At 41.1% G+C, this 11,688-nt stretch overlaps 1 protein-coding gene across 1 annotated transcript; it reads right to left on the bottom strand.

Annotated features, from left to right (window-relative positions):
* Positions 1-3,504: 3,504 nt before the first annotated feature.
* On the bottom strand, positions 3,505-9,883 carry LOC146618623 (uncharacterized). The gene is made up of 7 exons (XM_085371650.1): positions 9,873-9,883; positions 8,893-9,022; positions 5,938-6,031; positions 5,573-5,703; positions 5,255-5,397; positions 4,500-4,697; positions 3,505-3,622 (listed from the first exon to the last, which is right to left on the bottom strand). Exons 1-7 carry the CDS (start codon positions 9,881-9,883, stop codon positions 3,505-3,507), a joined length of 825 nt encoding a protein of 274 aa, XP_085227776.1.
* Positions 9,884-11,688: the final 1,805 nt, after the last annotated feature.

Here is an 11,688-nt window from a genome sequence, read left to right as displayed (position 1 = left end):
TTGCTGCCTGTGTGGAATAAAGAAGATTTCACATAATTGTGATTTGTGTAGTCTGATTCTGTATATTCACCTCTTTGAAAATGCGCTTTAAGGTTGCTAATAAGTCGTCAGTGGTGGTTGAGCAATTTTAATACTCTGAGTGAGTGTGAGGAAGGTGGTGGAGGTGTGAGGGTCAATCAGCTTGTTGCAATCATCTAAGACTTCATCTTAAGAGTCTTTCTGAATATTCTGGTAAAAAATTTGTATTATTTTTAAACAAAATTAAAATATAGAAACTACATAAATGATCTAAATTATTATTATTTTATCCATTTGTTAACTTTTGGGTTATTTCAGCTTTGGCTACTCTCACCTACCCTGTTTTCCCATCAGTAGGTCACTTAGGATTTGCACCTTTGATCGATTATCTAACACACAGCTGTCAAACTCCAGGCCTCGACGGCCGGTGTCCTGCAGGTTTTAGATGTGTCCTTGATACAACACAGCTGATTTAAATGGCTAAATTGCCTCCTCAACATGTCTTGAAGTTCCCCAGAAACCTTGTAATGAACTAATCATTTGATTCAGGTGTGTTGACCCAGGGTGATGTCTAAAACCTGCAGGACACCGGCCCTCAAGGCCTGGAGTTCGACACCTCTGATCTAACAGCTTAGTCACACTTGAGTGAAAAAAAGATGCCAACCTTGCAAGTTGGAAAAAATCTGATTGCATTAATCACTTTGCTGTTGGAGACCGATTGGAAGTAGTAGCGACCACTTTCACTTGCAAGGAAATTGCACGGGTCAACTGGTGGGAGGCAGGCTTTCTCTAAACAATCAGTCCAACTTGGACTGAATGCAGTCACTCAGCCAGAAATAACTGTTGTCTAATTTATAAACACACAGATTGCCAACATGTTGAATTTACTCTGAATTACTACGTGACTGAGGGCAAGTCGTCTGTTACACATCAGGGGGTTTGAGTCAACTTGCTGCCAAGTGGTTCTATTGTTGTGTTCCAACATAAAAGCACAGTCACTGAGTGCCTATGCTATTTTGCAGTTAAATCGCAGTTCTGCAGCAACTATATCAGCTGACTTGCACCAAAATTACTCTGAAGATGGCAGCTGACTGCGAGTGGTCACAGACCTGGTCCCCGCCATTTCAAAGGCGATGAGTTTGTTAGTGACCCCATTCACACACACATACAAGCATTTTTTTTTTCAATATAACTCGGGGTTCAGTATCTTGACATTCGAGCCACCCCAAATGGCACAAACATTTTGGTTGTGGTGTGGTCTCCCACTACAGTGTGTATAACCATTACCCCTAGAAATTGTGGGTTGTGTATAAAATGGGTGTAATTCTTAAATACGTAATGCAATACTTTTCTTAAAGGCCTTGAATTAAAGCTGAGTGTCTGTACTTCATTCACATCTTGATTGCTCGATCTTAAAAATCTATTATGGTGGTGCACAGAGCAAAATAAACTGCAACACTGTCCAAACTGTGCCAGTCAGTCTGTATGACACGGCACAAATGTTCTAGCCCTGCTCCTTATCTACCACTCTGAGCTGAGAGGTAAGAAGGCCATGTGTATGTGAGCTCACTCACATGGGAAATGAACCGGCAAATCAGGACAAAATGAAAATCAAACGAGAGGGGGTCGACGGAGAAAGGCAATTATCTCTAATGAACAACGTTTGTCCCTAGCACACAGTCTCAATCAGATCAACCCTCCTCCCCTCAGTCTCTATTTACGCTCTCTGTTCCCATCTCCATCACAGTACTTGTTCCTCTGCCTCTCGCTGTGCCCTCCCTTCCTTTTCCTGTCATCACCCCATCCGCTCCACGGAGGGACTGCAGGATGCTGGAGGAGTACAGGTGTCTCATCATTGCGCTAATAACAGGCCACAGGAAGATGTCCACACATATATTTTTATAAGAACCAATGCAGAGATGACAACTCCTCCATCATTCCCTTATATTCAGTCATTTCACGGGTGAATCACCAGGCATAAATAATTCTTGAGACGAATGCCCACACAGTTGCCACAAATGACCAAATCTTCCATTTAACACCAGTTCAAAACTTACATAAAGCTAAAGCTCGAAGCAATATGTGTTCTTTTTCTACCCTCACACTGCAAAAGAAGTCCTGGCATCGAATACTGTCTGCAGAGATTATCGATAATACCTTAACTTTTCCTCTTAACCCGTATCCAGCTTGCAGTACATATACAGATGCATCGAGCAGATCACACTGTCTCCTTACACCAGTAACGAACTCTCATTCATCAGCTGGAGACTTTGGCGCGCATAACACACAATTGCACAAACAATCTTCCACACTTAAACCCCAATGAAGCATGTAACTGGTAGCTTGTGCCTGGCTGTACGCTTGTTAGAGAGATATCAGCTTCTGTTTCTCTGTATTACTGTGAGCAAAGAGAATGCAGCTGCTTCCCATTATGTGCATAGGTGGCTGCTCGGGATGCGTGTGCGGCGGTATTCATAATCATGTTCTGCAGTATCACATGGCAAAATGTGTTTATGTTGCAGGTGCAGACTGAAAGTGAATCCATTATTACAAGAGAACAGGCTCCCATGATGTATGAATAAATCAATATCTAAGCCGTAACCCCTGCAGCACCGTTTATCTAGAACAGTGCACGTGTCATTGACTTCACCCTTTTATCCAAACCGCTTTACAATGTCAAGAGTGCTTTTCAAGCCACCGATTTCTTTTTATCTACTTTTTTGTGTGTGCAAGTTGTACGTGGGTGTGTGTTTGTTGGGTCATTACCCAGTCAGCCTGAGGACACAAGAAGCCATTATCCGAGGGAGTCTGCACACTAAATGTTTGATAAGCCTCTAAAGCGGATGTCCTGTTTCTCCTCTCATATAATACACATGTCATGCAAACATGTGTAATCTAAAGTCGCAGCTACAGTTTAAAAAGAAATAAAAGTTCCCCAGAATTGCTTTTTTTCATAGTTAAGACAGTAGGATGATAATAATAATAATAATAATAATAATAATATTAATAAAATCCTCCCCTGTATGTTTCTGCTGCAGCAGAAGCAGGAGTGTAAGCGTGTCGGCTCAGCAAAGCACTGAGAGATGCCGAGCAATGAGTCATGCAGCAGTCTGATTAGCTTGCTTTCCTTCCCTTCAAATCCAGAGTTTGTTAGAATCACCCGTCTGTATATCTGTAAAAATTAATATAAAAAATAAACACTTGAAAGTCTTGATGGTATTTTCTGTTTATTATCAAAATAGCTGTAAATTGTATATAAATCAAAATTTAAAAATATCAGTAATATACTGGTAGTTGTTACTTGGTACTAAAAGCATTACCTTACGATTATTCTTCTTAATGCCTCAACCCGTGACCTTAACGGCAGTAAGTATGACAGTTTGTGTAAATATTAAGTCCTTCATTTAAATGTTACCTGGCCACTTTCCCTCAGAGGAGATCTCTGAAAGCTGACATTTTCAAAGTGCAGGCTACCACGGAGGAATGTCACAAAATATTACACATCCTGCTGGTTTCTGGGAGCAGTAAACTGGGGGGCAGCAAGTCTTCTGGCAGCTTGGGGATTCCATCCAGGACCTCGAGATTTGGCAAACAGGAGAAAACACTGAATATGAAGAGAGACAGAAAATGAGTATAAATTAGTTTATAGATACACAGACATTATCCTCTAGAGCAGACCTGGGCATTGTATGGCCTACAGGAAATATCCGGCCCTTTGGTTGTCTCCAGGTCGATGGGAAATTAGGATGCACACATAAAAAAGTACACATCACACAGTTTGTCCCACTTCAGTCACCAAACACTCTTTGAATAACTCCCCGTTAGAGACCAACTTAATGTTTTTTTGCAAAATCCCAATACAACTGATGCTTTTATTTTGAAACTGCAGTTTTTTTGTTTTGTTTTTTTAAACAATAAACTTGGCATTACAGTGTTAGGGACTGCATTTTGAACTTCATTACGAAACTGAACAAGAATGTGACAGATGAAGAGCGGGAACAGACATCTGAATCTTTTATCCAGGGATGGACCAGTCAAGACCAAGATTGACCCCCCACTAAGTCATTCTCTGATGGGGAGTTCATAAAGACTTTGGTAGACTCTACTGTATTAAGGTAAACAACATGAATTGAGGAAGTTGTGGGAAATCTGGAGCTTCAGTCTGAGCTTTTTCCTGCTGGGCTTAATACGAGAGCTGTGATGTCCAACACAGCCACTGGGACAACATAAATGTTGGCGATTATAGAGGAACTGGCAGCAATGCACTCAGTTAAAGGGACTACAACAGGGAGTGATTTGTTTGTGGAAGTGAGTGGATGTTTGGATAGGCGGGGGCTGAAATGGGACAAAATGATCAAAACGTGATAAATGTTGGTGTTTTTACTTTGCCTATTTCACATATTCACACTCTATTTGTAACCAGTAGTGGTTTAATTAATACTAAGCAGAACTGAGTTCAGCCTCTGGTACAGTCTGATTACCGTGCACGGTAGTCCTGAGTGAAGGTCACTGGGTTGCGGGTCAGGTTCAGGGAACGGAGTGGGCTGTTCCCCAGAGCTCCCAGTCCCCCCAGGGAACCAATGGCGTTCTCAGACAGACAAAGGTGCTCCACTGCGGGGAGCTTTGGCAGCTGACGCAGACACACCAGGTGGTTACGGTGCAGGTTTAACACTCTGCACCTGCTCATGACAAACACAAATACTGCTTAACTTTTTGTTTCGTGCCAAACAGTACAGCACAGACAAGCATACTCAGAAAGAAACAAAAGAAAAAAGGTAAGAAAACACTAATTAGCACACAAACAGTCCCATCACAGGCTGAACAGAAGAAATATTACATAACCTTCACTTATTTGTTCAAAAGCACTGAGCTACTATCTTTAAATAACATAATTTTAAAAAGTGCAATGTGAGTTTCAGAAGCTGACTTCAACACTAAACCCACGTGGCCAACGTTATAAAAACAATGATGATTAATTATAGAATATAATATTGTTTGACAGGACATTTGTCTTCATTTTTAACAGCTAAATGGATTTAATAAAGCTATAATGAATGCTGTAGTAATGTCAGTCAGATTAATTTCAGTCTATCATATATGTATATATATATATATATATGTGTGTGTGTGTGTGTGTGTAACCATTTGGAATTTCATAGTATGTAATATTCATAGTTCCTCCAGGGAGCTGTTCCAGATGAGGGCGTTGTGCTGCACCTTGAGTGTCATTTCATACCTTGGCAGACGTACAGAACTCAGGCTGGTGAGGGAGTTGTCAATCAGTTGAAGTTTCTCCACTCGGATCAACCGGCGGAGGATTCGGAGGAAATTTTCTTGCTGGAAGAGATCACCCAAGTCCTGATAGGACAAATTTAACTCCTGAGAAGAGACAGGTGGTAGAGGTGTCAGAAGCAATCTTTGTTGCCCTCTCCTCCTCTTCTTCTCAGTTTGCACCTTCACTTCTTTCCTTTCCGCAGCTATGTCTTTGCTCTTCTGTGCTATATATGACATCTTTAACATCACACACCCACACATATCCTGCATGCTAGCTTACCAGACAGTTTTCCCAGTTCTCTTGAAGCCTCTCCTCCCATCTCTGTCCTTGTTCCTCTCTTCTCCTGCTCCTCCCTCTCTCCAAACAGATGCCACCCCTCTCTTTTAGATGTAACTCATCTTCTGATGGCCCTTTGATTATAATGTAAAAAATTTTTTAAAAGTCTTCAACAATCTTCACATTATTATTCATCTGGTGAAGAAGCTAAATTAAGAGACTCGAAAGTAATGAAAGCAACACAAAAATGGCAGCGACACAGCTTCTTTAGAGGTTTTCTAAAACGGTTCATGAGCTAGAAAACTACAATTTCTTTTCTATTGCTCTGGTTAGGTTACAGAGGTGGTTTTCTCACATCAGCCACACACCTTCTCTAACCCTGGGGCACGTCAGCTGGTCACCTGTGACATCACACTGCTCCAGGCCATGCCACAATGCAAACTGGAACCGACTTGATGGAAGCTGATGAGAAAAGATGAAGAGGAGAACAGGGTGACAGACGAGATACACAAGAAATGTGTTACTATCTGACCACTTCATTAGGTACACCTGTTCATCTGCTTGTTAATGCAAATAGCTAATCAGCCAATCACATGGCAGCATTTAGTTATGTAGAAATGGTCGAGACAACCTGCAGAAGTTCAAACAGAGCATCAGAATTACAAAGAAAGGTGATTTATTTGACTTTAAAAGTGGCATAGTTGTTGGTACCAAATGGGCTGCTCTGGGATTTTCAACACAACCATCTCTAGTTTACAGAGAATGAACTGATAATTAATACATATCCAGTTAGCACCATTTCTTTGCCTTGCTGATTTCAGAATTAAGAAGAGAATAGCCAGGCTGCTTTGAGCTGATAGAAAGGCAACAGTAACTCAAATAACCACTTTTTAAAGCCAAAATACTGAAACTGAAACTGAGGCAGATACTGATGTTGACATGGGTTCACCAAAACGGGACAGCAGCAGATTGTCAAAATGTTGCCTGACAAGTCTTAATTTCTGCTTCAACGTCAAGATCATAGAACTACAATTTGGTGTGAATGATGTAGAAGCATGGAACCATCATGCATTGTATCAACAACTCAGGCTCCTGTTGCTGGTGGTGTAATGTGGGAAATACTTTATTAGCACACTTTAGGCCCCTTAAACTGAGCATCATTTAAACATCACAACCTACCTGACCATTGTTGTTGACCATGCCTTTGTAACCATTGTGTACCAATCTTCTGATGGCTGCTCACTGTACTCACATGGCCTCCATAATCTCCACATCTCACTCCAATAGAGCACCACTGGGCTATGATAGAATGGGAGATTCTCATCATGGATACGCGGCCGACAAATCTACAGAAACTCTCAGAAAATTTGGTCAATATGTACCAAATTCTCTGAGGAGTGTTTCCAGCACCTTGTTGAATCTGCGCCACGAAGGGAAAAGTCCAACCTGGTACGAGCAGGGTGTAACGCGGGTGTGGGGAACTCCAGGCCTCAAGGGCTGGTGTCCTGCAGGTTTTAGATCTCACCCTGGGTCAACACACCTGAATCAAATGATTAGTTCATTACCAGGCCTCTGGAGAACTTCAAGACATGTTGAGGAGGTAATTTAGCCATTTGAATCAGCTGTGTTGGATCAAGGACACATCTAAAACCTGCAGGACACCGGCCCTTGAGGCCTGGAGTTCCCCCACCCCTGGTGTAATGCATGAAGTGGCCAGCGAGTGTAGATTTCCTTCCTTGATTAAATACGTAAATAAGTGCCATTCGTGAATGCACCATTCTGCCAAGTTTCAAAGCTATGATATCATCTGTGACACATATGCAGTCACAAATCTGCAGACACCTTTCAGTGAGGTGTGTTGTGCAAATGACACCAGTTATGAGCCATATTCTCCCCCCAAGTTTAATCACATTCCCCTAATTGATAGTCAAATTAATTTCAGCTTCAAGATCAGGACAGTCAAATAACTGACATGTCAATGGGCAAAAAGAGAGCGATACATGGGAATCGTTTAGAAGAACAGGAGACACAATTAAGTTTAATCTACCATGGTTGCCCATTAGTCCAACATAAACTTTATTCCCCGAGCATACAGAGAGCATGAAGCTAAAATCAGTGGCTCATTTATAAGACTATTAACCAATACTGCTACCTGTGAAGGTCGACAAGAGCCGCTACAGTTTTATTATCCTGTAATGACACCTTGTCTTGCTGACATCATCCTTCTCATCCCTCTCTTTACGTATCAGCGCATGCATTCTTTCCCCAGTTTAGCCCTACCCCCCGTCTACAGGGCTGTGTATCACATCAACTGTATAAAATCAAATAGCAGCTGTTGCTCATAGTTTCATTAGTGAGTTTGTGAATCTCCTTTCATCTTCTAATGATAAACATTAAAATATTTTCCATTTATGCATTTTTTTTCCTCAAATGAAGACTATTTAAAAGTCATCTTGGGATATTTATGCAAATATTTATCATATCAAATGAAAAGTTATGATCCTATGTTGACTGTTTTTGGGATGCAGCAGCCTTGACCTTATCAACCCTTTTATACTCATCCTGTTCACTCTTACTGTGTAACTCTCCACTCCCTCCGCCTGGTAATCTAGACACAGGAATGACCCAAATCCAGCTAACTGTTGCTCCTCCTTTTCCAGACTCTCCAGTGTAAATGTTTTCTTAAAGGTTTCTGAACAGTGTGGGAGACAATAATGGATGTAATCTAAATGGGAAGTGCGTATGATTCATTCCCTTATACAGTCTTTATATCACAATATCTGACAACATCTAAATACATTAATAATTTTAAAAAAAAAGCATCCCTGTCTCTACTAAAACAGGAGCATTAGTCAGTCATGCACGCAGCTCCAACCAGAAGGCCTTTTTCTTTTGCAAATAATTATTTAGAGATGCTATTTTGCTGCAGGATTTTAAGCAAAACACTTTGAAGTTGTTTAAGACATGACATACAGAGGGGTTTCTTTTTTTTTCAGCCCAAGTGGGAGAACTCTGCATGGAACATAAGAAGGATTAGGTGAGGAGTGATTCCCCCCCCCCCATCTTTCTTAAATCACATATCAGCGAGAGTAAGAGAGTGAGTGAGAAAACACTCTGCACAGTAGTCTAGGCGAGAGGCCAGTGGCTCGAGGGTAAAAGAGCGAGTGCAGAGAACAGACTGAGAATATTATTCAGCTCAGAGATGGCTAAAAGAGAGAGGGAGACGGGATGAAGGCTGTTTAAGATGAAGGAAGGAGGAGGCAAAGGAGAATTTGTGAGGGAAGGGTAATCACAGGTTTATCCAGTGTGTGCGTGTCACTTACGGGTGTAGATACTAGTCCAGAGTCAGGACTTTGGTCCACAGACAGAGGTGTGCCTGTAACCCTGAATTCAGAGCCATGGGATGAGTGGGATTTGGGGAAACTGCCAGTGAGTGTGTTCACACCTGAAGAGCTGAGAAAAGGGGGAGAAAAAAAATAAAAAGAGAGACAATAATTATCCCATCTTCCATCCCTGTTTGAAGTGGAGCTGTTCTTTGGTAATGTAATCCCTGGTGTGTGCTAAAACCCTGACCACCGACCGAGTGGTTAGGGTTACACTGAACTGGGCCCGACAATGCAGATTAGGACCCGTTGCCATAGCTCCAGAGGACACCTGAGCAGGTGCTATTAGGTTATCATAATCTGTGTCGGCAGGGGGTAGCTGGACCCTCTATAATTGATACTGCATGCCCTGTGGCGGTGTGCTAAATAGTTATCATACAAAAGAACTGCGTAGATGATACAATATTTATTTATTTATATTTAATTAAATATATATAAATTAAAGGATTTTTAAATGTTATACCTACGTTTTAAGCTAAACTGGCTTCGTTTTTTTTCGTACATATTCGAGGTCCAATAAAAAATATAGAGAGCAAATAAACCGACTATTACTGTGATGAACTAAATGAAATGCCAGGCAGAGGTAAGACGACTGTTAAGGATATTATCTCAAATTTTCGAGTTACTGACTTCAGTCTAAATTTCAACGACTTTTTTAATTTTATTGTTATTATATTTTATTTTTTCAGAAGAAACAAGCTTCCACATTTCATTGTAGCCATTTGGCTATGTCACTGAGGGCTAAAGCCAAGTGTTAGCAATGGCATTAATGAAGGTTTCTCCCTATTTAGGTAGAAAACCTTAATTAATGGGCAAATTATTTCACATCGCACAAGGTGCACTGGATGAAAAAGCTACACTGACGGGCGTCACAGAGTGAAGCTGGTGTCTGTCATGCAGACATAGCTGATTCGCCTTACCTTTCTGACATGTCCCAAGAGCCTTGTGATGAATTTTCCCGGCCTTCTTTAGCACATTGCGGACGGCTCGCTGTAGCCCTGCAGCCCCGTGGCTGTTACCCATGGAGCCCGCCGTGTTTGTTAGGATTCACCCAGCGAGAGTTGACCGTCCTGCTGGCCGGCTGTGGCTCTGCAGAGAGAGACTGACAGCAGTGTGGGCCCAGAGCCGGAGTTGCCAAGGGCGCTGCTCAGGCTTATCACTCAGGACAGGTAGAAATTAGAGCAGAGTGCGCGTGAGGGCCGCACCACGCGCTCGTGAAGCTGTTATTCAAAGTTCAAATGGATTGTGACAGCTAGTATAACGAAGGCTTTTCAAAAGTGACAAAATCACAAATGAGCCTGCTGAAACGCAAGTTTTTGTCAGAAAAATGTGACCTAGTGATCTCTAGTTCTTTCTTTCTTTCGTCTTTCTTTGCCACAGAGTCTCCTCCTCTCGTTTTCTCGAGCAAATGCCTGCCCAAGCAATACCTCGACATATAACTATTTACAAAGTGTGTCAACTCTAAGGCAGTTTACATATGTGTGTAAATTACTGTTAATGTTCACTCGGTATTGTAAACCTTTTGGAAGGCTGACCATGCATTGCATTTTGTGAGTTAAATTGTAGCCACAAACATGATTATCTCTCCTGCTGCTGGCACACATCAGTGGAATAAATCTATAAAGCCAGACCAAACAATAAAACGGAAATTCTTAAAAACAAATTACTGCAAATATTTAACCAGCAGCTGTCCAAATAGACAGCAGCTAGAGAAAAGTCTTTGTATTTTCTTGTAGTTTCTGTACACTATGGGGCAGAAGAGGTAAGAGAGGAGCACACAATGAAGGTATATGGAGCAGATATCATCGCTGCTCGTTTAAGACGTTTAGATTAAGAATACCTTCTTAAACCTTATTGTTTCTCCATAGTTTAGCTTATTGAGTTTAACATTTAATAGTGAATCTCACTTCTCACAGTTAAGTGAAAACACTAGGAACTGCACAGCAGTGTGGAAATGAGTCCTTGTAACTTTGCATAGAGCTTTGGCTTATTGTTAGCTGATTTAGTGCTTCCGATGGACAGACTCATTATATGATAATCTTCCTTAATAACTTTAAGAAAGCCAACTTCATTTTGTGTGGCAAACGTAACAAAAGATGTGCACATAAATGTTACATATAAACACATTACATATAAACAAAAGGAAAATATTTTTTAATCAGGATTCTTTTATTCTATTTAAGATATATTAAAATACCGACAGTTTCCTGAGTACCTGATAGTGATCATGACCAGCAGCATGACCAGAGCACAGGTCTCACTCCCTTCACCAGCTACATGATCTGCGTGCATGTGTGTTCAGGAGGGTTATGCAGGCTTGAAATAATTCCAAGATGCCTTTGGTGGAAAATGACTGGCTAAACTCCAAAGGCTTCAATAGCTAAAGCATTGCGTGTTTATCATTCACTCACTCGTTTCTTAAAAGACAGCTGGAGCTGGTTTGGCGCATTAGTGGTTATGCAGCTTTAGAATTAGGGAAAGGCCTGTTGTTTACAATCCGCATAAGCTGTCGTGTCCTTGAATTAAAAGTGCGTTTAACTTTTGGTAACACTTTATAACACCGCCCACGATGAAAGTCGTAATTCCCCAGCACCTAAATCAGATTTCAACATTTTTAATATAATGTAGTTATATTTACATGCAAGTACTTAAAGTCAGGGACATTCGAATAAGGGGCTAAGAAATCATGTTTTTGCTGGAAACAAATAAACAATTATACTGTAAGTAAATTTAAGC

The sequence above is a fragment of the Diplotaxodon limnothrissa genome, linkage group LG14 (genome assembly GCF_057381915.1).
Source record: "Diplotaxodon limnothrissa isolate DT_005_m linkage group LG14, D_limnothrissa_male_GT1.1, whole genome shotgun sequence".
Taxonomy (NCBI): Eukaryota; Metazoa; Chordata; class Actinopteri; order Cichliformes; family Cichlidae; genus Diplotaxodon; species Diplotaxodon limnothrissa.
The sequence above is the reverse complement of the archived record's forward strand: the minus strand, read 5'-3'. Positions and strand labels throughout refer to the sequence as shown.

Bases quoted from the DNA above. Each gene is read 5' to 3' on its own strand.
- LOC146618623 (XM_085371650.1), bottom strand. The intron at 6,032-8,892 runs GTAAGTGACACG...TTTTCTCATCAG, and splicing joins CTGGACTAGTATCTACACCC to CTTCCATCAAGTCGGTTCCA. The intron at 4,698-5,254 runs GTATGAAATGAC...TGTCATGAGCAG, and splicing joins AGTTCTGTACGTCTGCCAAG to GTGCAGAGTGTTAAACCTGC.